The sequence below is a fragment of the Daldinia decipiens genome, assembly GCF_022478715.1.
Source record: "Daldinia decipiens strain CBS 113046 unplaced genomic scaffold F4813scaffold_41, whole genome shotgun sequence".
In the NCBI taxonomy this organism is placed as follows: domain Eukaryota; kingdom Fungi; phylum Ascomycota; class Sordariomycetes; order Xylariales; family Hypoxylaceae; genus Daldinia; species Daldinia decipiens.
Window position 1 is genome coordinate 101,786 of NW_026054584.1, and position 25,867 is coordinate 127,652.

The 25,867-nt window shown below is 47.1% G+C and overlaps 9 protein-coding genes across 9 annotated transcripts; 6 read left to right on the plus strand and 3 right to left on the minus strand.

Annotated features, from left to right (window-relative positions):
- Positions 1–20: 20 nt before the first annotated feature.
- On the plus strand, positions 21–2,326 carry F4813DRAFT_372627 (putative cinnamoyl-CoA reductase). Its single transcript, XM_049244725.1, has one exon. It carries the CDS (start codon positions 607–609, stop codon positions 1,624–1,626), a length of 1,020 nt encoding a protein of 339 aa, XP_049095929.1. The 5' UTR covers positions 21–606; the 3' UTR covers positions 1,627–2,326.
- A 4,073-nt stretch (positions 2,327–6,399) lies between these two features.
- F4813DRAFT_382909 (subtilisin-like protein) lies at positions 6,400–8,973 on the plus strand (the record flags this gene model as incomplete). Its single annotated transcript, XM_049245869.1, has 2 exons — positions 6,400–7,523; positions 7,593–8,973. The coding sequence occupies 2 exons, from the start codon at positions 6,400–6,402 to the stop codon at positions 8,971–8,973; spliced, it is 2,505 nt and encodes an 834-aa protein (XP_049095930.1).
- Positions 8,974–9,486: 513 nt separating this feature from the next.
- On the plus strand, positions 9,487–11,120 carry F4813DRAFT_393117 (glycoside hydrolase family 79 protein; the record flags this gene model as incomplete). The annotated part of the gene is made up of 4 exons (XM_049247372.1): positions 9,487–9,629; positions 9,692–10,059; positions 10,124–10,480; positions 10,540–11,120. 4 exons carry the CDS (start codon positions 9,487–9,489, stop codon positions 11,118–11,120), a joined length of 1,449 nt encoding a protein of 482 aa, XP_049095931.1.
- Positions 11,121–11,263: 143 nt separating this feature from the next.
- On the minus strand, positions 11,264–12,096 carry F4813DRAFT_237672 (uncharacterized protein). Its single transcript, XM_049239982.1, has 2 exons — positions 11,661–12,096; positions 11,264–11,568 (listed from the first exon to the last, which is right to left on the minus strand). Exons 1-2 carry the CDS (start codon positions 11,818–11,820, stop codon positions 11,408–11,410), a joined length of 321 nt encoding a protein of 106 aa, XP_049095932.1. The 5' UTR covers positions 11,821–12,096; the 3' UTR covers positions 11,264–11,407.
- Positions 12,097–13,258: 1,162 nt separating this feature from the next.
- On the plus strand, positions 13,259–17,271 carry F4813DRAFT_237686 (uncharacterized protein). Its single transcript, XM_049239983.1, has 3 exons — positions 13,259–14,811; positions 14,994–16,367; positions 16,477–17,271. The coding sequence occupies exons 1-3, from the start codon at positions 13,653–13,655 to the stop codon at positions 16,905–16,907; spliced, it is 2,964 nt and encodes a 987-aa protein (XP_049095933.1). The 5' UTR covers positions 13,259–13,652; the 3' UTR covers positions 16,908–17,271.
- Positions 17,179–19,276, minus strand: F4813DRAFT_237730 (ATP-NAD kinase). Its single transcript, XM_049239984.1, has one exon. The coding sequence runs from the start codon at positions 19,043–19,045 to the stop codon at positions 17,636–17,638; it is 1,410 nt and encodes a 469-aa protein (XP_049095934.1). The 5' UTR covers positions 19,046–19,276; the 3' UTR covers positions 17,179–17,635.
- Positions 19,277–19,790: 514 nt separating this feature from the next.
- F4813DRAFT_372635 (oxidoreductase) lies at positions 19,791–21,608 on the plus strand. Its single transcript, XM_049244726.1, has 2 exons — positions 19,791–20,006; positions 20,093–21,608. The coding sequence occupies exons 1-2, from the start codon at positions 19,954–19,956 to the stop codon at positions 21,162–21,164; spliced, it is 1,125 nt and encodes a 374-aa protein (XP_049095935.1). The 5' UTR covers positions 19,791–19,953; the 3' UTR covers positions 21,165–21,608.
- Positions 21,609–21,686: 78 nt separating this feature from the next.
- F4813DRAFT_399505 (acyltransferase-domain-containing protein) lies at positions 21,687–23,397 on the minus strand (the record flags this gene model as incomplete). The annotated part of the gene is made up of 4 exons (XM_049248181.1): positions 21,687–22,303; positions 22,379–22,827; positions 22,894–23,137; positions 23,204–23,397. 4 exons carry the CDS (start codon positions 23,395–23,397, stop codon positions 21,946–21,948), a joined length of 1,245 nt encoding a protein of 414 aa, XP_049095936.1. The 3' UTR covers positions 21,687–21,945.
- A 1,308-nt stretch (positions 23,398–24,705) lies between these two features.
- On the plus strand, positions 24,706–25,767 carry F4813DRAFT_393123 (uncharacterized protein; the record flags this gene model as incomplete). The annotated part of the gene is made up of 2 exons (XM_049247373.1): positions 24,706–25,648; positions 25,703–25,767. 2 exons carry the CDS (start codon positions 24,706–24,708, stop codon positions 25,765–25,767), a joined length of 1,008 nt encoding a protein of 335 aa, XP_049095937.1.
- Positions 25,768–25,867: the final 100 nt, after the last annotated feature.

The window sequence follows — 25,867 nt, forward strand, 5'->3', positions numbered from 1 at the left end:
ACTCGTTTTAACTGGATCATGGGAATTCCATTCTAATGAACAAGTTCCTCTAATAATGAGATAACTATTAAATGTATAATGAAATCGACTCAAAGGTAGATAGGTAATTTAAGTACCTTAAGTAAAGAAATATAAGAAAATATAAGCCACCTACCCACTATATTGTTCAAGTCAGCCCAATAAAGCATGATGCCCGTACCCGGCACAGCACCTCATCATCCTTGATGCATGTGCCGGACCCCTCGATCTATGTATCATAGCTGCACCATAGCTGCGCCGCCAGATGCTGCCGAGCGGTCCCCCGGAAAGGAAGAGCATATGATATACAATATTTCCCAAACAAGGAGTCGTTAAAAGCGTTGCAATTGCACACCAAAATGTCACAGGTTCTTCTCCTGCCTCTCGCTATCGCTCCCCCTTTTCCAACTCCTATCCTTTCTTCCTTGTGTTCTTAGAGTAAAAGAACTGGCAATATCCAGGGTATTAGCTTGATAACGAACCCTTTCTAGCAGGCGAGGACTCAACCACCATATCCGTGGTAAAGAGCCTAGTATATCTAAACTACCTATATATCAGATATATACTCCAAGTGCGAGATAAGACACGATGGCAGCGACGATTCTTATCACGGGGTCTACTGGCCTGATCGGATTTCGCATCCTTCTCGCCGCTCTCGCCGCCGGCCACAATGTGCGTTATACGGTTAGATCGGAAGACAAAGCCAAGGTAGTCTCTTCAAACCCTGCTGTTCAGAGACTCGCGCCTGGTGAACGTCTCTCTCCGGCCATCATACCTGACTTCACTGTCGAAGGTGCCTTTGATTCGGCCCTGCAAGGTGTCACACACATCATCCACGCCGGCTCGCCCGTACCCTTACCGAGCTACGAGCCCGCAACGGAGATATTCCAGCCGACGATAAAAATATCTTCGGGCTTGCTTTCATCCGCTCTCAAAACACCCAGCGTGAAGCGCGTCATCATAACTTCGTCTATCGTCGCGAATCTCGGCGCCGTGCCGCCTCCCGCCGCCGTCTCGGCGAAAACGCGCGTTCCGCTGCCCGACCCCGTTCCCGCCACTTTCGACAACGTCTTTGAAGCATACGTGCTGGGCAAGATAGTCGAGATACATAACTCGGACGAGTTCGTCAAGACGCATAATCCCCATTTCACCGTATCCCATGTGGTGCCCGGATACGTCTTCGGCCGTAACGAGCTAGCCCTCGACGCCACTATGATGCAGACGCAGAACAGCTCTAACAACTTCCTGATGATGGGCATGGTGGGTGGAGCGTTGCCATTCCCGATCCATGGCGGGTTTGCGCACATCGACGATGTAGCGGACGCCCACCTACGCGTGGCGTTCCTCGACCTACAACCAGATGGACCCAAGGACTTTGGTATTGCGACAAAGGTAGACTACGGAACAATCTTTGATCACGTCGCAAAGGCATTCCCCAAGGCTGTTGCAGAGGGGGTCTTCAAGAAGGGTACAGTTCCGACGTTGCCTGTTGAATATGACTCTAGCGATGTAGAGAAGTTGCTAGGCGGGAAATTGAGAACATTCGAGAGTGCGGTGGTCGACGTCGCTGCCCAATTCCTTGAGACGCTGGGTAAGGAAAAGGCGTGATGCGCGAAATTATACTCTGGGTGGGAAAACAATGGAGTAGAGGCTGGACATAGCTGACGTTCGACCGGGCTTGAGCACAATTCAAAGAATATTTAGAAATACAAACACTCTTGATGTACATTATACTAACTCCTAGTAAGTATTTATTCTTGTAAGGAGATCCCCTTTCCGTAATTACAGTCGTCATTCGGAAAGCAGTTGCCAAGAAGAAGGGAACTGCCGATCTACTCTCTTTAAGTACGCCATAGCCGATATTCCGTAACACCCTCTATGCATAACTAGCCCATAAGCTTGACTCAATGTCTTTCGATATTGCCGTATGGGTCAATAAATGTTGCATATGGCTTCATAGTAAGCGTCAGGGCTAGCATATCGCTAATAAGAAGCCGAAGAAACATAGCAGCCGTACATTGGAGGCTAAAGACCTGGTAGTCCCTCATCGAACGGAATGAAAGAAAGGTGTCAACGACGTATTGGAGATCCAACTCCGCTGTAGGCCAAAACCTAGCACTCGTGTTTTGGGGATTCGAAAGCTAGACATCCAGTGGTGTTTCGATGATGGTCGTGTCCCAACACGCAAGCTGCGTCTCTATTCGGACTAATAGTGTTTTGATTTCGTTATGCAGATTAATTAGAGTCCTTCCGCTATCACTGTCTCTGTGAGAAGCTGCCCTAGACATATTCGCAAGCAATTAATCATATTTAGAAGCAACAATAGCCGTTGAAGCGATGTCCATTATTAGGTAGCCCAGTGGATCACGGAAGTCATTTCGATCGGATGCTTAACTTCATGCTGTGCCGTTCTTACTTCCAGCGTAAATCCAGAGTGGATAAGAGGCTGGACTTGTCTCGAAGGGTCGGAAAGAAAGGTAGGTCGTCTCCATGAAAGTGTTTACAAAATCTATCACATCTCAGCTCTGGTACTCAACTGAAAGTGACTTGAGGGATATTATTATGAACAATCGTGAAGCTGCTAACAGCCTCAGGTTATCTGCCGAGTAGGCGTGCTCAGTACCTCTGGACATAATGGCAGCGACCAGGCCTCCGGATATGATTTTGCCACATATTTGAACAAGGAAACATTTCTAGCTTTGATAAAATTAGAATAATTATCGAGGTTAGGGATACAGGGGACTGCCCATACTTCCCAACATGCCGTCATAATAAAGAAGAAGACGAGATGCTGTCAATCGCCCTCTGAGAGGTCTCAAAACCCCGAGTTATCATCATGTAACTCTGCGGACTCGGCTGACATAGACCTAAAAGCTATCCCATATCTTTTGACGCTCTGTTGTGTCGAGATTAGATCGGCGTTGGCTCTTCCAAAGCGAGCCTCAACAATAGCGTGAACGGCGAGTACCACGGGTCTGCTTGGTGACAAGCGGTGTATCGTATATATATAAGTTTGACAAAGGGGGATCAAAGCATAATGATAAAATAGATCGAACATTAGATGAGGGCCGCCCAGGACAGCCGGTCCAAATTCTGAGAGGAAAAAGGCGATGTACAATGGCCATCGGTCTATGTTAGGACCTTTCTGGGGACGAACATTTGAATGCGTTATAGGAACATCAGGAGACTAAGCCTCTAACTCTAGAGGTTCACGTTCCTCTATCCTGGCTAGTAGTTTATTTTTTCGTTTCGAGGCCGTGACCCTCGGGAGCTCGCCATTCATCACTTAGGAACACGATATCCCGTCTCCGATATCCTCGACAGATCTGTTTTCTCTTCTCGCAGTTTCTGCAAGTTGGCTGTCCTCCATCTAGAGGTCTGTGTTAGCGGTGAAAGCAATGCCGAGTTACATAGAATAAAAACGAACTGCGACGCGTCTTACGAGAGATACAAGACAAACCTTAGAACAGGAGACAGAAGGTAAAGATGGGCCAGCTCCACAAGTAGGTACCTATGTTTATGACATGACTAACTAGTCCCTGGAGGTTATTATGCGATACGAGAGGCATTGAACGGTAAACCATTGTCGTAGATTACGAGACAGCTAGAATAAGGGAGTAAGAATCGTCGTTGAAGAAGAAAAGATACCTCTTTCACCAATCAAAAATGCTCAGATTGGTGGTTCTAATCCCAATTTAGTAGGCTCTGCGAATCTTGTTAGGCTTCTCTTTTTATGTGCTTGGTCAGGTTCCCATTCCACTTATAAGATCCATAAAGCTATCGCTCTCTTCATCTTACGCAACATATAAAATATATGCCTGAAAATATTTTTTCTATTCTATCTGTTCTTTGAATGCATTCCTTGTTTTTCCTCGATATTCTACGATTTACTACGATTCGCTACCATCTCACTTTCAACCACGAAACGTGGCATTAGAAGAGTAGCCGTCCAAGTTACGGATAACCCAGATCAATATACAGAAAAGGGACACGAACAAGACCATAACAAGGCCACTCGTACCGAGAAGCCCTTTCCGTTGGCAAATATCGTAGCCGTCGGCGTAGGTTTATGGTTTGCGGTGTTCTTAGTTTCATTGGTATGACCCTGCTTGACTACCAGTTCTCTCCATGCAACTTCTTTAGTAGACTAACTATGGTGAAATGTTTAATATCAGACAATAGTAGCCAATGCCACACCCATCATCTCGGACGGCTTCCAGAAGCTATCTGATGTGGGTTGGTACGGTAGCGGTACGTCTATCAAATTCTTGGCTTATACATGTAATATCTTGAAATACTAAATACGGGAAACTAGGATATCTCTTAACTACGGCGACTTTCTAGCTCTTCTATGGAAGATTCTGTGCGAATTTATTTATTAAATACACCTTTATAGCACCAGGTTATTCGCGGTGTCAGTGTCATCGGTGCTGGGGTCGGACTACCTCCATTCGTCTTGGGAGTAGTTACCATGGCTATGATTTCGGGAGCGTTGGTCTCTAAGTCCGGATACTGTAAGTCATAGGCATATTATCCTCAACATTGAATTATATTATCTGGGAATTAACTCTTGTTAGATGCTCCGATGATGATACCTGCCTCTATTATTACTCCAGTCAGAGCAGGCCTTCTGACTACTTGGACCGTGGATGCGACCTTCTCTCAGTGGATTGGTTACCAGGTGCTGTTAGGGATGGGTTTAGGCTTGGGCCAGAAACAACTCTATATGGTAATTCAAACAGTCCTACAAAACTGTCTCTCCAAGTCAAAAGTTCCTAGGCTCCTTAGTGCGTTTAAGATGTTCTACGATCGTAGTCATGGCACACTCTCATGCCTTTCTAAGTCAGCCGGTCGGCATATATACCCCTCCATCTAAATTCATTTCCGCAAATGCCAGCGACCACACAGAAAGAGAATCAGCTTTGCGAAGATGTGACTCCAGCCAGAGTACGATATGGGTAGAAGATTCCAAACAATCCAGCAGTTACTTTCTATAACTCATATACATCCTATATCTCTTTCTGATGGTGATAGAAGATGATAGAAATATAAATTATTCTCCTTGGACTGCGCACGGGCCATATACCGCAAGGATCCTGAAAAGGAGCCTAAAGCCTTAGGTTAGGTTAGTTTATTTACCTTAGGTGAGAGGTAAATCGTGTTCTGTAATCCGACATATTCGAAAAGTGTAAGATAGTTTTCCTAAAGGCCGTTACGACAAGTTACTTGCTTATAGACCTTGATGATCTTCCATCCTTTATCCCTCACACCATGGCCCTTCACCCACTTTGCAGAGTGGTTATCCATCAGGAAGAGGACTAGAGGAACCTCATCGTATCTCTAGTCAAGAGTTTAACACCATTCCCACGCTTATTCTAAGAAACTCGTGTATCTTGCTAAACATCTTGGTATTCATAAGTTATGGCGACTCTAGTTGTAACAATGCACAAATTTAGTTAACTTGCCCCTTATCCGCGCTCTCCTACTCCCCCCCCCGGCCGACATCTGTTCGTATATATCGTCTCACATATCTCTTTGATTCCTATCACAGGCACCCGGTGAAGCAGTTGACTTGACTGAATATATAATTTTGTTATCGATATACGAGGTAGCTATAAACATTTGGTGTTAGCTCGGAAGATCCCGGTCTGAGAAATACGGGAATATGCGAACTAATGCATTACCATCACTAACTATCACGACCAATAGCTACTCTTTCAATGATTGACGGAGTAATAGACGCGAAGAATTTCGATTGATAGGCACCGTAGTATCAATATCCCAAACCGGAAAGTCGTTACAATGAGGTTACATAATTTACGAGGAGCCGCAAGGTTCAACTATAGACATCTCGTGAAGAGTCTTGGCATAGGTTATATACGAGAAATTCCAACCTGAGAAGAGAATAGCCGTTGATTTGTGGGGAATTATTCTCGGTCCTTCGCACGGAACAAGGACATCCTCCGCTTACCCATATCTATACCATGAAGGCCGGGGCCCCGGTAAATTCTCAATTGACGGAGGGATGCTAAGAATCTACTAAGAATCTATAGTCGTTCGATCTTGAGGTACGATTCAGGAACTCAGGTTAAATAGCTCTTCGTGGGCAGGTTTCTCTGTAATGTTACCCCTTTTGTTTGTCATGTCACAGCAGGATAACCGATATTCTCAGTCCTAGTCGCAATGAGAGTCCAACCCGCATTGGCGACCCTTCTCTGGGCCCAAACATTCATTGCTGGTGCCGTCGCGTCCCTTGACGGAAGTGCATTATCTGATGACTCTATTGTACCAGGGTCGTACATTGTCGAATTCGATGACAATGAGGGTCCAGATGTATTATATCAAGCCCTCGAAGCTGACGGTGTTGAGGTGGAGCACCGGATGGATTTAAAATTCCAGCTCTTCAAAGGTGCATCGTTCCACCTCAAGAGTGATGTTGCAGACATCGAAGCCGATAAGATACAAATCGCCTCAAAACCTCGAGTCAAGAACGTCTGGCCAGTTCGAAAAATCTCATTTCCAAAGCCTGACACAACGTTAACCGGAAGCAGCCTGACGGAGTTCCTCCGACGTGTTAAACGACGAGAAATCGAGAATGAAGTATTCACTCCGCACCTCATGACTCAGGTTGACAAGCTCCTCGCCGAAGGCTACACAGGTAAAGGTTTACGAATCGGGTTGGTGGATACGGGCGTCGACTATAAGCACCCAGCCCTCGGCGGCTGTTTTGGCGAAGGATGTCTCGTTGAGTACGGCTACGACTTTAATGGAGATAACAATACGTCGCCCGTCCCAATTCCGGATCCGGACCCGTACGACGGCTGCGTCGGACATGGGACTCACGTTGCGGGAATAATTGCTGCTCAGCTTAATGAGCACAACTTTACAGGGGCTGCGCCTGGAGTCAAGCTTGGCATGTATAAGGCGACAGGCTGTGGAGGGCAGACAACTAACGAGATACTGATTGCTGGATTCAACGCCGCATTCGAGGCCAAAAGTGACATCATCTCTTGCTCGGCCGGTGACGATTCAGGTTGGGCTTCAGACCCCTGGGCTATTGTCGCTTCGCGTATCGCTGCTGCTGGTGTTCCTGTTGTTGTGGCTCCGGGAAATTCGGGAAATTTGGGCCTGTGGTACCCGTCTACGCCGGCATCCGGTGTCAATGTCACGGCCGTTGGCTCCGTTGAGAATACCGTTCTCCCGATGCTACTAAACGAAGCTACCTTCACCGTTGGTAATTCGACTCTATCCGAACGTTTCGGCCTCAGGGTTGGAACCCCTTCTTATCAAGCAAATATCACTTTACGATTATGGCCTGTAAGCAACAATACAGCTTCGGAAACAGACGCGTGCCAGCCACTGCCTGACGACACTCCAGACCTATCCAATACGGTTGCTTTACTTCGCATGCCAACTTCAGGTTCGGGATGCACCGCGGAAATGCAGGCTACGAATCTTGCGGCGAAGGGGTGCCAGTATTTATTATGGTATAGCCAGTCAAATAGGTAAGCACATGGGCTTTGAACTCCGAACCTTTCCCTCAGTAGAGTTACTTACAAGTGAATCATAACTAGGGAAGTTCCAGGCATGTATACCTCTAATAAATCCATAAAGGGTGCCGGGTCTATAATCTCTAGTCAAGGCGCCGAATTTATAACGCTACTAAATGAAGGGAAAGATGTCGTTGTAAACATCACCAACTCGGCGTCTGCAGGGATATTCGTCCAAGACCTGGATGACCCGGTCACTGGTGGATATACGAGCAGATCAAGTAGTTGGGGTCCAACTCAGGAGGTCCAAGTCAAACCTCAGATCACAACACCGGGTGGCAACATCCTGTCGACTTATCCATTAGCCTTGGGTGGCTACGCTGTTCTATCGGGAACATCAATGGCGACTCCTCTGCTAGCGGCCATCTTTGCACTTATCTCCGAAGCCCGCGGGACCAAAGATCCTCAAATCCTCCGTAGTTTAGTTTCTGCTACCGCGAAGCCCAAAGTCTGGTTTGACGGCGAGACCGCGCATGACAACATCCTCGCCCCAGTCGCACAACAAGGAGCGGGCATGGTTCAGGCGTGGGATGCTGCACATACATATACGATCCTCAGCGAAAGCAGCATTTCGTTCAACGACAGCGACCACTTCGTTGGCGAGAGGACTTTTACGATCCAGAATACCGCCAGCGAAGATGTGACATATGTTCTTGGGCACACAAAAGCTTTAACAGTGTACACCTTTGCGGATAATTCCGGTCCCGTCCTTAAAAGCACTACATTTCCAAATCCCTCGGCAGACGATTGGGCTGAAGTGAAGTTCGCCTCTGACGAGATCACCGTGCCTGCGGGTGGAACTTCTGAGGTCACGGTTATACTCTCACCGCCGCAGAATCTCAATGTAACATTGCTACCTGTTTACAGCGGCTATATAACCATCAATAGCACTAAATCAGAGTCATTAGTGCTGCCATATTTAGGTGTCGCCGGTAGCCTATACAATACTCCCGTCGTTCAGCCTGGCTATGACGGAGGAGTCTACCTCACCAACACCGACGGTCACTTCAATATTCCGGTTGCCGCAAATACCACGTTTACAATTAATCGCCCCGGGAGTAACGATAGCTCCAGTGGTATCATCTACCCGAAGCTCGTAGTATGGCCCACCCTAGGCCTGCCAGCACTCCGCGCCGATGTCGTAGCGGTAACTGCCACCGACCTGCCGACGACTAAGTGGAAAGGCTACGAAACTATTGGTTCTCTGCCAGGTTACCCATTATATCTGGTGCCCCGGAATGGAGGAGGAACCGTTGTCACTGGTGTATTGGAGGACGGAACCGTCATCCCAGAAGGCACATATACATTCATCGCTAGTGCTGTCAAAGTATATGGCGACGCCACAAAAGAGGATGACTGGGATGTCGTTGAAACGGTGCCTTTTACACTCAAGTATAAGTCATAAGACATCTCGGCGCGATAAGTCATTCATTATTCGTAGTCGACTATTGGCATTGATCATACGACTACCGCTAACCAGCTATCTCGAAACTGGTATAAAGTATGCCAGTAGAGGAATATGCTTTATAATATAATACTAATGAATTGATTTCTTGAGCATAAAGTGCAAAGACCCTAACCTAAGGCTTAATCTTGTTCAGCTTCATCACCAGGTGATTGTTTATTGGTGGAAATTTATCACTACCAAGATCTATATTCCCACGTTTACCTTCAGCGTGCCCCTGCAGCTTTCAGTTTAACCCCTGAATACGTAGCAGTGCAGCTGTACAGAGAAGCGCGAATGTAACATTCCAAGCCTGATTCTAAATTCATCCAGAGCCAACGCAAGCAATGTAGGGTCCGTCACTAAATCAAGCCAATGTCTCGTTTATATGCTCGACGTATCCAAATAGCCTAATAGTTGCTCAGGGTATAAAAATGATTGACACGACCAAGTAGTATATTTTCCATCAGCATAATGGCTTCTTATTTCGGAAATTCGATACTCTTCCTCGCTGCGATCCAAAGCGCGATCGCAGCGGTGACTTTTACGGTCCCCAAGCAAGCACACACAGGGGGGTATAGCTACGCGCCTCTAGACCCTGCACCAGTTGGTATATCGTAAGTTGTGGAAAAACAGAAACGTAGCTTGGTTATGAGGTACTCACCAGTACCCCTATTAGTTTCGAGTTCTTTGCTTTTCCGTCTTATTTTTCCAATGTGAGCGCCACCAACCAGTGTCTTTCTAATTGGAAAGACTTGACGGGAGTTTGGCCACCGATACGCATTGGAGGAACCACGCAGGACAGAGCCCAATATGACTCCCAAACCTCGGCCTACGTCGTGTATAGTGTTTCCAATCCAGCTGACGCGCCTGCAAGTTTGACATTCGGCTCGAGCTTCTTGACTCTAGCAGGATCCTACGCGGGAAGCGTGGTAGTGGGGTTAAATAGGGGTAAAAACAATATCCAGAACACGATTAATGCAGCAAAGATTGCAATATCTGAGGTGAAGAACTTGCTTGCCATCGAACTGGGTAATGAGCCAGAGTGTATGTTCACGTACCGCGACTCGATCTATTCAATAATTTATCACCAAAGCTGATCCCCTCTTAGACTATTCCAGGAATGGCCAACCTATTGCTTCTGGCGGCTGGTCTCCGGCTATCGATGCCGCCTCGCAGAATAATTGGGCATTATCAGTCGGGTCAGCCGTCCAGAAATCGCCAATCATCCAAGCCGGCAACTCTAACGATTCTCCCCCAACGTGGGGTGCGGCAGAATTGATCGCAACAGAAAACGCGACCGTCAAGAGCTATGTTAAGACATATGCCCATCACAACTATCCGGGAGGGAGCGTGGACTCGCTCATGAGCCATAAAAGTATCTCCAGCAATTTGCACGTCTTCGACGCCGACGTGGCTGCCGCGTTGAAAGAGGGCAAACCATATGTTTTCGGCGAGACCAACTCAGGTATTTATTATCCCACTCTCCAACGTCATTTCGTACGATACTAATGAAACTTGTCGTAGTATCCGGAGGAGGAGCTGCTGGGGTATCGCCCACCTTCGGAGCAGCGCTATGGACCATGGATTATGTTCTCCGTGCCAGTTACAGTAATATATCAAGGACGTACTTCCACCACGGAACTGTTGGCAATTGCCAATACTGCTTTTGGGGAAGATATAGCATGGGGGCGCCTTACTATGGTGCGTACGCGGCAACCGCGTTATTGGCAAAGGCCTCTTATCTCACAGCTCTTGACGACGGGTCCAGCAATTACGCAGCATATGTGTCATTCAGCTCCGACGGCACGCCTCTACGAGCGCTTCTATACAACTCTGATTACTTTAGTGGGAGCGGTAACCGTTCTAGCCAATCATTTAGCATTAGCGGTCTATCGGGAAGCTCGCTAAAGGTCAAAAGATTAACGGCAGAGAGTGCCATGTCCAGAGTGGATCAAGGTGGTAAGGTCACTTACGGAGGACAGACGTTCACTGACGGCAGCTGCAAAGTTGCCGGGACTGAGAGCACCGAGGCTTTGTCTGTTTCCAATGGGCAAGCAACCATCACGTTACAAGCTAGCGAGGCCGTGTTAATATATTTACAATGAGTTGGCTTATATCATGTAGATTAGGCGGTTTCATAGCAGTTCAAGGAGATATGTTGTAGCCTGAGCCATAAGGGGCTAGATGTTCTATAACTTCTCTACCACTATGTCCCGGTTCATTGTGTGGGATACGCTCAGTAGGAATAAACTAGAGTTGTAATAAGTTGATCATACACACTTAGTACTCCGTGTAGCTTTCTTAATCTGACCTCTTTACCCTTGCATAGATCTCGAATACATGCTAGTGCTACGTACAGCTATGTGCTCGTGGCTTACAATGTACAAGACGTTTAAAAGCGTTCCTTGTCTTTGATTGGGATGTCTGAGCCCGTTGTCTTCTTGTACTGGTCACGAATATAGTCGGAGATCTGCTCATCCTTGGCTTGCTCAACAGCACTCTCGTTACTCTGGTCTCCTTGACCTAGTACGTGCTGTTGTACCCAATCAATTCCTATATGTGACATATGTCAGGTATGAGGCAAGATCCAGGTAAACATTTAAATGCGAGGAAATGACAGGCCAGGCGATTATAAACTCGCTTACCTTTATCGAGGGCGTCTTCACTCTTTTCGCTGTCTTTACCACCACCGGCTACGGAGTTGAGCTTGTCCATGAAACCGGTGTTGGACTTCTGCTGCCCATTCTCCGGGGTTTTCTCATCGTTTTCGCCCTTGCTACCTGCGATCTTATTGATGAAATCCATTATGAAAGTAATGAACTGAAGGTAATGAACTTTAGGCTCAAAGATAGAGGTCTTCGCAGAGACAAGTTACGACTCTTATTAAAATAAACTAAATTTATTTTTATTTCAAGATTAAAAGAAGAGAGAGGTTGACAGGTACTCAGTCCAAGGTAAATCAAGAAATATATATCAGATTGGGTATGACAACGTAAGTGGCGTTAGGAAGAGAGTGATGTCACGGGGTCCAAAAACAAGGGGAGAAGATTCTTGGCAGCTTCATTCAATCGCACTAGGAATAGTCGATTTAGCAATTCGATTTAATAATTCGATTTAATAATTCGACAAAGTTATACCAGTTTGTTAGGTAGGTACCTAGGTACCTTAGATAATGTCCGTGCAGCAAACAACCTACCTAGGTACATAGGTAGGTACATACAATACATAGGTACATACAATACATAGGTACATACAATACATAGGTACATACAATACATAGGTACATACAATACATAGGTACATACCCCTCATAACATGGACCCTTTTGGGGTAAATCATCTACCCCGCTGCGGCTGAGGTAAGTGTACACATACGGGCTCCTATCGACATATCCATATCACACCTAATATATTTACTTCCTTACAACATTACAACATGCATACATACATACATACCTACATGTATTGTCTGCAATAATAATAACCTGAAATGGCTTAAAGAACATACAAGTGCTAATTTATAGCCTATTACCTACCGCATGGAAAAGGGTGTAAACTTGTAAACATGCCCAACATACCTAGGTACATACCTCATATATCCCTCTTCAACACAGTACAATTAAAATGCATACCTGATAACATAAATTCAAACAGTCTTTAGGTGGACAAACACCATACTTACCTACGGTGCACGCGGGGCAACACAAATACGTGCGTCACATAGTAGTCACATAGGTCCAGTACCTCGTGGAAGGCATCCCAAGTCTGTAGCATCTGTAGCATCTGTAGCAACACGTGGGTGGATGACTCGAGCTCTTGTTTTATTATTTTATTATAATTTTTTTTTTTTTTACTTTTTTTTAATTCGATAAATAAATACAAATGACTTTGTGAACACTGCATCTTCATGCTTTCACATCCCTTCTCTTCTTACAGCCGAAGCCTTATTCTTTACTTTAGGTACTTTTCCCCGTTCGAGTTTTTACATTTCAAAAAGTACTTAACCTACAGCCTTACGGTTTGACTCCTCTCCCTGCTGTTTCTAGGGGAACCTTGGAACTGTAGGATGGTGCTAAAGGTATGTACACATGATCAACTGGACTGGAGCTGAGTTGTTTTATTCTTTGCCGTCCAATAGATGGAATATGTTGATTTACACGCTCACAGGCTACACTGTACCCCGCCTAGAAGGACCAAGTTCAGTGCGAGAATCATAAAGTACCTATAACTAGTCTTAAACACGAAGGGTAGAAAGAAGTCGACGGGTACCGTTTACATTAACTCACGCATTTTCACGTACCAGCAAGCGAGCAAGCAAGCATCTTCTTGTTTGTTAGGTACTAACACGCGTTATCTTACTCGGACAGCTTAATTGTGTGTTCTGCCTCTCCTCGGCCACAATATTTAACACGGTCGGTGTCTGTGCCTGGCTTGTGCCTGGCCTGTGCCTTGAGATACCGCAAAAAGGCCGTCACATCAAACCGAACAAACCTCCCCGTTTACCAGCAACCAAACCATATCCTTCCTTAGGTATTAATATTACCTACGTGACCAGCTGGTAACGCAGATGCGGATACTTGCATTCTCCAACTGAATGAATCCCGTTACGGCTTAACGTTCACACTGAACATATTCGTAATGGCTCCTAACTTAAAAGATATCAAGGATATCTCTGCCCGGATCAGCTGTTTCGGGCGAAACCCCAAAGGCCAAGGTTCGACTGACAACGGAGAGCCGTCTCAGGTCCCCAATTCAACTATGGCGAAACCATCGTCAAATACAATCCAACCCAAATCGCATGGGCCACGCAACCAACCGCTTCCAATGTTTCCTAAAAAAGATGACAACAACTTGCCGCTGTCGTCTCAGATTCCATTTGTCCCTGAAACCGTACCGGCAGCCTCCAGCAAGCCTTTCACACAGTTCCTGAATCCATATGTTGTTGCACATCCACCCGCAAGTGGAATTTCATATCAGGCAATGTCGCCAGGCAACCCCTCGGCGGGCAAGAAGTCAACAAATAAACCAACCTTTGGAAGTCCCTTCGCTCAAATCAACCCATCCAGCAGCATACACCTCCACAAGGGTCATAGCTCTACGGCATCGCACGACCATTCTGGATCATCTCAAGGACCGGGCACGTCGGCTAAATATCAGGCGTCTATCTCATGGTTTCCACAATACCCAGAGATCCATCCGCATCTGCACACACAGCCTGCTCCCACCTTAGCCTCCCACGATCCCATCGATCCGCCATGGGGTCATCCATCATATTTCGCAGAGCCTTTACCTATGCACCATCTGCAGCCTCTTCCTCTAGGTATCCATCCAGCAGAGCCCCTAGCTGGCCACCCACAGCCTCTCCATTTAGGAGCCGGGTCCAAACAAACTCCAACGTTGAACAACCAACCTGACTTAGCCTTTGGCCAGCAAATGTGGAATAGCTATTATCTCAGTCAATTTGACACTACGCCGGAGTACTTTTCAGTTAACGATTTTGAGATGTTCTCTCCTTTTCTGCAACCAGGTCAGGCACCTCAAAGCGACAAGATGGAAATAGACGGCATAAGCCTTGAGGACAGCACCGAGGACAGCAACGAGGATGGCACCGAGTCAGCGGACCTAGAGCAAGCTCCCGAAAATACAGCCATGATCGAAAAAACTCTGGCTGACTTGAAGCCCTTAGGATTGTTCGTCCTAGGGCTCCTTAATCATGTCTGCGCCGGATGTCATAAAAAGAAAGCCATGGGGCCTGAAGATGTTGTGAATATGACGGCAACATGGACTAGTGGTAATGGTGAGTTTTGCTTATACAATGGTATTTCTTTTACTCCAGTCTCTCGTGCCAATATTTCCCTTTGTTATCTATGGCACATCAGTGTGAATAGTGTACAAGGTACTCTATCTATTACAGAGTTATGACCTTTCTCTTCGAGATGACACTCTCAATGCATTAGTCTCTATTCTAACGCGACGCAGGGAAAGTTAGCCTTGGTCTGAAATGTCAAGAAAAGTATTGCCAAGTAGTCACATGTCTCGGTTGTAGGAAAGCAATTCCTTTCACTATGAAAAACGGGTCAGACGTTACCCTCAACGTTGCCGGATCAAATGCCACCGTGCAGTGGTGCTGCGATGATGGCAGACTAGCAGCAATCTGGGCTCTGGCTTGCGGTTGGAAAGTCACAAAGTCGAAGTCTCGAACTGGTTATATGCTCACAAAGGTTCGAGGAAAGGTCAAGATCAAGGAAGCTTCAGTGCTCGACAAGCTACGAGGACCTCACCCGCCGGCCCCTGGTAAAGGAGTCGGTTACGGCGACGGAAGTGTTCCTCATGCTTACTTCTTTGGTCAGTATACACATCACCCTAAGCGTCCGATGCCAAAACAGTCCACAGACACTAAAGAGGACCTTGTGCACGAAATTCATTTCCGGCTCTTAGCTCTCCTGCTCCCATCCTGCAAGAGAGCAGCATCGTTCGACACTTCACCGCCTAGCCTTTTATCACACATAGTCTCGCGCAGCCCCTTACTAGAAAGCTCTGCAACAATGCTCAGCAACAGCTCTATTGCCGAAATATCATCTAGAAGTCAACTTCACGATTCAGTATTGGACTTCTTCGATGCTTTAGGAAGCCATCCAGCAACTGCAGACTTAGTATACACTGACCGCAACATATATTACGAAAATGGGGGCTATCTTCTGGAGGCCTCGCTTAGCCCCGAGAAGAGCAAGGGTAGAATTGTCCCGAGGGACACGGGGAAGTCTCTGATGGAATTGCTAGGGAGCATGGCGGCCCAATTGGAGACTCTCCTCCGGTATGTCCAGGGAAACCCTGCAGAGTTCCAGAACTCAGAAGGACAGAAGTTACTAAAGCTTAGCCAACGTGCAAGCAAGGTATCTACTCGACATATCGCAAACATGCAACAACTCCAAACAACCATGGATATTACTGAAGACAAGTCGGATATCAACTTTTCCGAATGGCACCGCGAAAACTGTGTCAGAGAAGTCCCCGACGACGCCGTCTTGCGTAATTTTGCCTATGCGCGGGAGGCAAACAGAGAACCTCCTTTATTGTCAGGAGCACGTGGGCGTATGAAGAGATTGATCACAGAGATTACTACACTTCTAAGCTCACTACCAGAAGGCATCTTCATATGCCACGGATCTTCCCGGCTTGATATCATGAAAGTCTTGATCATAGGTCCTCGGGATACGCCCTACGAGCACGGCCTGTTCGAGTTTGACTTGTACCTCCCGATAGACTATCCTAAATCTCCACCAAGGATGCTTTTCAAGACCCCGAACAGCAGCAGAACGCGCTTCAACCCAAATTTATACCAAGATGGCAAAAGTAAGTGGTACTCCCAAACAATGCAGACTTGCACTCGAAATCGACATGAATACAAATGCTTGCGGAGATAATTCGCGACCAGACAGTTGCTAACGTTCGATATTAACAGTATGCCTTTCCTTACTCGGTACGTGGCCTGGGGAGCCTTGGAGAGGAGATCAATCTACTCTGCTCCAGGTGCTCGTCAGCATACAGGCCATGATTTTCTGCGGAGAGCCGTGGTACAACGAGCCAGGTCGGGAGGGCTGCAAAGACAAGACGCAGTCGGACAGCTACAATAGCCATGTTCGAAGCATGACAATGCAGTATGCTCTGCTACCCTGGATCAAGGCAGTCAATGCGAAGGATGCAACCCAAGACGCAGCCTCCGGACCCAGTACGATGTCACTGTGGAAGGAGACAGCCCGGCTATACCTACGCGCAAACGCGAAGGACATGTTAAATGGAATTAAGGGTGTATCGAAGTTGAATATCTTTAATCTACCAGATGCATCGAAAGCCCTCAAGACCGCACTCAAGGCTGGCGGTTATTTGGATTAAAAAATCCAAGGATATCACCACGGGGAGGCGAGCGATTATAGGGTGAAGGAAGGGTCTCGGGGAATGGTTTAATAAGGTAAAACCAGGCAGGCTTTTGGTGTTGACCCAACAGCCACATATACAGGCACGAAGGCCTGGCCCTGCTAGCAGGTAGAGCACTGAGATTTCAGGCTCCTTCAGGAGTCAACCAGTTGAGTGACACTGGAAGCTAAGTCAACGCGATGAGGATGCAGAAACCGATGGGTACCTAGGCATGGCAAGTTTTGCTTACCTGCTTTTCATTCAGACACAGATCAGCACAGATCAGCACAGATCAAGTACAGATCAAGTACATGTGATAATTATACCTTCTAGCTGCGTAGCTTTGTAGATTAGGTAGCTGTTAAATTGCATTCAGCTCAAGATAATCAAGGAGATGTATCAAACTTAAACAATCCAACAACATCAATGTAACAGTGCGATTCCGAGATAAATAACGTGATTTCTTTCCGGGTATCCTTGATGCCATCAAAGATAAGCACCTAGGAGGTAACTGATGAAGTATTGGTAGATAGGGGTTAGACAATAACACGTCCAGGATAACCTTACCCTCTATACAGGTAGCCTCTGCCTTGGTACGCACTACACATGCGCCTATAAATGAATTATTCGTTGACACTATCTTGGGTCTCCCAACAAGTGCTCATGCTGTAAAACTCGGATTCCGATCCCCAATACGGATATGAGTTTCATTGACCGTCACCAAATGGATAGTTGAATTTGAGCAGGCCGATTAATCCACCAACCCACCCGTCATCATCCTCCGCAATCCCATCTCTGTCGCCGTCGCCCTTGATAGGGGACCTGATGACACTAGGCACCCCTCCAGCCCAGCTGCCGCTAGAGGTACGGCCAACAGTCTCACCTTCAACGCGGATCTCCATACCAACGGTCACAGCAGCCCTTCGCTTGCCATCGATGCTGACTTCAAGTTCGCGCCCGCGATTTTTCTCGCTTAGCTTAAGAACTACCTTGGTATTCAAGGGGAGGCCAAGTGGCCGAAAGCTGAGACTGCGTGCGCATATTGGAGTGATCAACAGCGTCTTGACCAAGGGGTGCATAATACTACCACCAGCGGATAACGAGTAGGCCGTGGACCCCGTCGGCGTACTTATTAAGATTCCATCGGCTACCGCCTCCGTCAGGAAGTGATTATTCACATAGACGTCGATAATGGCAAGGTGCGTGTTTGGACCACGATGGATAACAAGTTCGTTTACAGCATGAAATGGTCGCGACCCGGCTTGTCCCCCATTCTTCCCTGCAAGATTTAAATCGATAGGTGTCCCCGACGTGGACTGCTGCGGCTCAGCGATCGGGGTAGGTATGAGTTGCTCGTTTATGTTAATACCCGCGGCGTCATAAACTCCAACCTTTAACCGGTGGCGCAGAAGAATTTTGCTGGACCGAGTAAGACCCATGCTCTTTCCACGGAGGCCTTCCCAGTTACTGTGAAGACGGCCTTCGTCCCCATCAGGCCGGCCGTTGATAGCAAACTGTGTATGAGGACCTTGCAGGTCGGATACACCAACACGGCTTCCGCTCATGTATACTTCACGCCAAGCGCGTTTAAATTCCTCAAACTTCCACTCGCCTAGAAAGCCCAGCGATCCCATGCTAAAGGATAAGATGGGAGGCACGGAGGCATGTAGACTGAAAAGGCTAGCTGCGCGTAGAATGGTTCCATCGCCACCCAGGGTGGTCACGAGATCAATCTTGCGAGGAAACAAGCTTGGATCAGAGGCGTATATAGGAAAAGACAGGGACTCGTGCATAGTCGAGGCGATTCGGCGTTCGAACACGAGATTCAGATCGGGGTATTCGCTGTGAATATGATTCGCAAATGAGATAGCAGAAGCAGTCACCTTAGGAGCATGTAGCTTTGGAATGATCAGGATATTCCGCGGCGGTTCTGGCCATTGCAAAGATAGCAGAGAAGAGGTTGAACTCTCCTTATACGCGGGCAGAATGCGCTCGGGAAGTACAGAGGCATCGAGGATCTCTCGGCGGCAGGAGGTGAGAGAAAAACATCTCACACCCTGACAGCGTTGTACGAGCAGACCTTGACGGAGACGGGAAAGGCTCCGTCTGAACATCATCTTCAAGTTTGATTTTTGCCTAGACCGAGGACTGAAGACTCATCTACCAATTCACCCCATGATCGAGCAGCCGAGACCCCCTTCCTTCTCAAGATATATCTTATAGTGGTAATGCAAGCAATAGACGTGCGATTATACCATCTCAAGTTTTAATCGTTGTAGCACTTATTAGTATCGTTATGGTTGTCGTCGTTATGTAGGTACCTATGTAATGATGTATGTAATTGTAATTAGTTGCGTACAAAAAAAAGAAGAACAATAATTAAAAGAATGGGGAAGGCCGAATACAGAACAGTTTATTCTGCCAAGTTTCGCACGGTATCTCAATGTTCGATATTCAATATTACATACATACCTACTTCGTACTTCGTACACCGTACACCGTACACAATAAATATATCGATATAAATATATTGATATATCCAGTACAGATCAACGCCAAAACAGGTACGGGATACTTCGTACGTAAAATGGAACCATTCGACCCGCCCGCTAATAGTTAAAATAGGAAACTTTAACAGTTGACCAGTTGAAGCAAAGCATCGTGAAAGCATCACGCAACATGTAAGCTCTTATTATGTCTCTATGTAGCAAGCAGTTCTTATATGACGCAAGATCACTAGGTTAGATCGTCTCATTTTACTGGTATGTTTTCGTAAGTTTACGGCGTAATATAGGTAGGTAGTTAATAGATTTTCAGCCTTTGTATAAGTATTGTAGGTAGAATTTATTTTTACTTAAATTACTCGATTCTCCCAAAGTTACCTAAGATGTTATATCCTCGGAAGGTATTTATTTAATTAATTTATTCATCTTCTTGGAACTAAGACATACCTAAGTAAACACTACGTAAACATCAACCATACGTACCTTAGATACCAATATAAATCTTCAAAAAGGGGAACATCATGGCCAACTCAACCACCAACCTGCCGCTCAACGTCGGCGTCGTCGGCTACGGGTAAGACGTTTTACTCATCTCATATATCTTATATCCCGTTAGTATCCTATAAGCTCACTCACTCACTCACTTACCTACCTCCCCAGGTTATCCGCTACCATCTTCCACATCCCATTCATCACGACCACCTCAACCCTAAAACTTCATTCCATCCTGCAGCGCAATCCCAGCCAGTCTGGAAAGTCGGCCCCGCGTGATCATCCCGGCGTGAAGCATTTCACCTCTCTCGACCAATTTCTCGCCGACGCGGATCTCGACGTGGCCGTCATCACCACTCCCCCCGAGACGCACTTCTCGTTTGCCCAGCAGGCCCTGCAAGCAGGAAAGCATGTCCTCGTAGAGAAGCCCTTCGTCCCGAGCGTGTCCGAGGCCGATGCCCTGATCAAACTCGCCAGAGAAAAGGGTCGATTGATCTGCGTGTACCAGAACCGCAGATGGGATAGCGACTTTCTAACAGTGCGGAAGCTATTGGCCGATGGCACGCTAGGTCGAATCGTCGAATTCGAGACGCACTTTGATCGCTTCCGGCTGGAGAAGCCTTCCACCTGGAAGGGCACGCTCGGCATGGATCAAGGCGGCTCGGCGCTCTACGACCTAGGCACCCATCTGATCGACCAGGCATACGTGCTATTCGGGATGCCACGGAGCGTTTTCGGTATCCTAGCCAGCCAGCGGGACGGCCTCTTGTTGGGCCCGCAGAACCCAGATCTAGAGCCCGACAGCGTTACCGCACAGCTATTCTACGACGACGGCCTAGTCGTTTTCGTGCGTATCGCCAGCGTGAGCGTCGAGACTCGACAACCGAGATTCTGGATCAGAGGTACCAAAGGTAGCTACCGCAAGGAGGGTCTCGATACCCAAGAGCCTCAGCTCCGGTCCGGCTTGAAGACAGACGACGCTAATTTTGGACGAGAAAGCCCGGAGTGGAATGGAAAACTTACTCTTGTCGGTGACGACGGTAGTTTTCGTGTGCAAGACTGTCCGAACGTGGAGCCTGAAACCTACAGCAAGCTTTTTGAGCTCTTTGGCGAGGCCCTTGTTCGAAATCGCCAAGAAGATTTGCCAGTTCCGGCATCGCAAGCGAGAGATGTCCTACAAATCATTGAGGCAACTAAAGAAAGTGCGAGAAGCCAGCGCCAGATTCAACTTTCTCAGTGAAACGTCTCTCCCGCGATTCTTTCTTCAATAGTATCGAACCAGTTTTTATATGCTGCCTCTGTCGCCTTGTTCAGGGGTTGAGTCCCAAAGAGCCTCATACATCATGGTACAAATAGCCTACTATCATTTTAGGACCTCCATATCTCCCCCAGAGCCCAAGTCACACCCTTTCTTTATAGAGGGAAGATGATATTATATTCGATGCATCATCTCAGCGTCCGAGGAGCCTCATACGCCACGACTCAATGCTTCAGAGAGCATCATATACATCCTGTAGCACATGTTCTTTCAAGAACGCAAGTATATCATCAATTCTCACGATCAATAATCACCGTTTCTGAAACCTGCTCTATCAACTCACCTGTGATTTACGTGAAAGCTGTTTCGCTTATTCCGGCCTTTCCGTCGACTGCCCAGGGCGTACGTTTTATGTGATCGTCGACATACGTACACAAATCCTCATGTTTCCTAGGTACCCACGATAATAGAGGGAAGTATAATAAATAGAGAGGATGTATAATATTCACCACCTACTTCCTAAAAAAGATCATACCCCAACCCATTAATCCACACGGGTTAGAATATCAGGCTATCAAAAGTTTAGAGCTATGCATTCGCCAACCCAATCCGAAACTCCCATCCCCTATGTTACATGTTCTTCATGGTATCATTGTATGTCGTCGCTGGTATCTAACGATAATTCTCTTCATCTCTCTCACCATCACTTATGCTACACCCGCACAGATTATCTATTAGCAAGCAAGGGCCTGCTGTCGGTCGACTAACTACGTGCGAGGGTACGTAGAGTTCTTAAAAAGAAACTAAATACCAACCCAAACGAACCAAGCATGACGAAAATTTTGCCGAATTCCCACCAATACTGAGTTCGAACTTCTGTCTCGATATGACCCTTAATGCCGGCCGCATTTTCCGGAAATCGGCCTGTAGAAACATACTGCTCGAGAAGAGCATCCTTCTCATACCATCGCTCACGAAGCCACTTATCGAAATCCTCCTGGTTGTCCAGAGGCATATCTGCTAGGGCAAACCGCCTCCAATAAAAATTGACCGATTTAGGAGGCCGCCCCTGAAAGTAGGTACTCGATAGGGTGAAATAGTTTTCCCCATATTTCCCTCGGCTAAGTGGCATGTTAGTTACTCAGTTACTCGAGGCCATAAGAAAAGTACTAGATATAGCAAAGGGTACCACATACGGAACACCTTCGTAGGCTACAGTACAATCGTACACGTAGTCCACGGTCCCCTTAAGTTCGTTAAGGCAAAAAAACATGCCGGTACTTCGAGGTAACATCAAATGCTCCGTATCTTTCAGTCCCGACTTGGCGGCCCACTGAGCTGATTTGACTCGGCCGTTTGAAGATAAATTAGTCCCTTCAGGGAAAAGAAGTAACCACATCGGGTTCAGATAGCTTTCGCCATCAGGGTCCGTGTGCTTGGTTTTTAGCTTCCTAAGCCTGTGGGCCAGACGGGGTTGATCGACGGCCATCTTGCGCGACATAAAAATGAAGCCGAGAAACATGCAGCCCGGTCCAAGGATGGGAATCCGCTTCAAAGACTCTTTTAGGATGATGTAGATGTGTCCGTGCATGTGAGGGTTGTTCGTATATCCAACCCACCATAGATATAGCCAGTCGGTATAAATCTGCGATAAAACGTACTTGTCAGCCATTCACGTTCTTTGGCGCAGGCCATCAATCTGGTTCCAGACCTGGTGGTTCGCGATCATAACCAGGCGCTCCGGAAAAGCGCATTGGACCCTGCCATCGGGCGCCAAGCTAAGCTGCCCGGCAACAGAAGAATCACCGCTCATTCTTATCACCGTAGGCGCCCACCACTGGGTCATGGTAGTTATCAATAGGCCGAAAGATGCCTTAGTCAAGGACATATACGCATAGTAGAGGTCGCGGTTGGCGTAGTATAATGGGGAACCGATGATCTGAGTAAGGTGTATGCTATATACATATCAGAAAGATTCCTCTTTCTACCTAGACCATACGATTGGGGGGGGGGGAGCATACCTCAAGCAGCCACTTGCGAAATAAACGAAGACAGAGACAGCACGCAGGAACGCCCTGAAGCGACCGTACTTAGCCTTGCCTGCAGGGTGAGCGGTGTTCGAATCTAGGGTCGGTCCGGAAACGCCGGCCGCTGATTTCGGGTTCGAGGCATCGTCGGGTAATGGTGGACGTCGCCGTAGCTCCGCGGAGTTCATGGTGATAAAGCGCGACAGCATATGGAAGTAGAGAAGAGGCCAATAGTATATGAATAGTATATGGAAGAAAGAAGTCGTTGGGGAGGATAACGAAGGGCGTAGGACTTGGGTAGGCTGACAATGGCACTAGATGGTAGGACCTCAAACGCGGCGGTCGACTGTCACGAGCAAACGTGTATAGGGACGTGTGTAGGGTCGTGTGTAGAGTCGCATCGACATCCTAGGAAAGTAGAAGTCTAGTTAGATTATAGCCGAGGCGATGAGTATGTATGTGCATAGACACAAGAGAAAGGAAGTGGATAAAGATGGCTAGCGGCAAGGCGGGGAGGTTAGAATAGTCGACATTCTTAGGATCTATTTCAGACTGGAGACTGGAGACTGGAGACTGGAGACTGGAGACTGAAGACTTTGTGCGGTTTACGGAATAGAAGAAGATGGAATACGTGTGTGTATATCTACCTACCTACCTCTACCCAGGTAGATAGATGTATATATATATAGGTAGGTAGGCATGGTATGGTATGGTACTTACCGGCAATTCCGAGGAATAAATGATGCGGTATCAGACTCCGAGGTCCATGTTGTGTTGGAATTATCGCAAGTATTCTGCCACTATGTACCTAGGTAGTGTATGTGAATGAATACACGAAGTGGGCTGGTGGGTTTATAACAAAAGCATCGTGGCTTAAGAGGTGGGTAGCATTCGCACTAAGAGAGGAAGATTTGACTGGCTGGACTGGTTGAGTTTAATTGAATTTAGGTCACGTAGGCAGATATGTTAGGTACCTCCTAAGGTAGTGGTAAGTAATAGGTGGTAGGCGGTTGCCGTTGCGGTTACCTGAGGTACCTATGTGGTATGTAAGTCTACGATTAGGCTGACAATGACGACACGTGCCTGTGGTTCGTTTAAGGCAGGTCTATGTAAGTCTGCAATTCTTTAAGCGCACATGTGACGGGAGCATGTGAATAATACCTACATGTACCTAGGTATGTAGCACAGCCTGCCCTAAGGTTAGGTACAATATGTACCTAACCTATATTCTTCCAGGGTTGCCTAGTGCGGGTCATCAGACCAATAGGTTGCCTACCAATTATTAATTGGGCCTAGGCATGCAACTAGGAAACGAGCCACAAGCAACTGTGGCTACATATATAAGGTATGTATGTAGGTAACCTGGTACCTATTACCTAGGAGGTCACATCAATGGTTATTGGACCTTGGTTGGTACAACATAGGTAGCTTGTGGTAAGGTTCTATACCTAGGTATACATGTACCATAAATGCATGTAAGCTACCTATATGACACAATGACCACTGCTCACTTCCTAGCTTTTCCTCCGAGTCCGCTCAGCAACGGACCCGAGGACTCACGATCCCGTGACATTCTCATATTCTTCATCCCCGGGAACCCGGGACTCATTGACTACTATGAGCCCTTCCTATCAACTCTTCGGGAACTCCTAGACGAGGCGAAATCGCTTGAGCACAAACGCTTTCACATCTACGGCCAGAATCTAGCCGGATTCCTTGACGACGATCACGAACCCTTCACTTCGCAGAGGACACCATATAACCTCCAAGACCAGATCCAGCATACACTTGCAGCCTTAAAGAGGCTACGCGTCGACTCAGGACTACGCAAAGGTCTTCCATACGACGAGGTTCTGCTCATTGGACATTCTGTAGGCAGTTATATTGCCCTCGAGCTCTTTCATCAGCTCTTACGCAACCCGCATTTAGCTCCGCATTTAAATCTTGGTTCCGGAGTCCTCCTGTTCCCGACTATCCACCACATATCAAACTCCCCAAGCGGGAAGAAACTTGACTTACTACGCCGAACGCCCATACTAGGCGACAATGCCTACCGGATCGCGCAGGCATTCCTGCGCCTGTTCCCCGAAGGCGCCCTCCGGTGGATCGTGCGCAGTGTGATGGGGTTCCCTGCTCACGGAGCAGAAGTAACAACGCGTTGGCTTAAGAGCCGGGACGGGGTGTGGCAGGCGCTGCATATGGGCATGGATGAAATGCAAGTCATCGGAGAGGACCACTGGGATGAAGAATTGTGGGAAATTACTCACGAAGCAGAGGCGCACGACAAAGTCATACCGAAATTCTTTTTCTTCTTTGGCAAGCATGACCATTGGGTCGCAAATCACTACAGGGATGATTTCATCCAGAAGAGGCAGAAGCAAGTCGAACGCACAAGACTCATAGTAGATGAAGGAAACATCCCTCATGCGTTTTGTATAAGTAAGCAAATACAACTCAACTCGGTACGAAGAAAGGAACTAAAACAAAACATAGGACATAGTGAAGTCGTTGCTGAAAAAGTAAGTTTATGGGTTAACCAGATATACAGTCCTAGCTAGGAAGGAGAACTAGATACGACAACGACATAACACACCATTGTTAGAAATGATACTCTATTAAGCACCTAAGACCAGTCTCCACGAAGCATGCATACGGCAA

Bases quoted from the DNA above. Each gene is read 5' to 3' on its own strand.
- F4813DRAFT_372627 (XM_049244725.1), top strand. From the start codon at position 607: ATGGCAGCGACGATTCTTATCACGGGGTCTACTGGCCTGATCGGATTT.
- F4813DRAFT_237672 (XM_049239982.1), bottom strand. From the start codon at position 11,820: ATGGATTTCATCAATAAGATCGCAGGTAGCAAGGGCGAAAACGATGAG. The intron at 11,569-11,660 runs GTAAGCGAGTTT...TGTCACATATAG, and splicing joins TGAAGACGCCCTCGATAAAG to GAATTGATTGGGTACAACAG.
- F4813DRAFT_237686 (XM_049239983.1), top strand. From the start codon at position 13,653: ATGGCTCCTAACTTAAAAGATATCAAGGATATCTCTGCCCGGATCAGC. The intron at 14,812-14,993 runs GTGAGTTTTGCT...AACGCGACGCAG, and splicing joins AACATGGACTAGTGGTAATG to GGAAAGTTAGCCTTGGTCTG. The intron at 16,368-16,476 runs GTAAGTGGTACT...CGATATTAACAG, and splicing joins TTTATACCAAGATGGCAAAA to TATGCCTTTCCTTACTCGGT.
- F4813DRAFT_237730 (XM_049239984.1), bottom strand. From the start codon at position 19,045: ATGATGTTCAGACGGAGCCTTTCCCGTCTCCGTCAAGGTCTGCTCGTA.
- F4813DRAFT_372635 (XM_049244726.1), top strand. From the start codon at position 19,954: ATGGCCAACTCAACCACCAACCTGCCGCTCAACGTCGGCGTCGTCGGC. The intron at 20,007-20,092 runs GTAAGACGTTTT...CTACCTCCCCAG, and splicing joins GTCGGCGTCGTCGGCTACGG to GTTATCCGCTACCATCTTCC.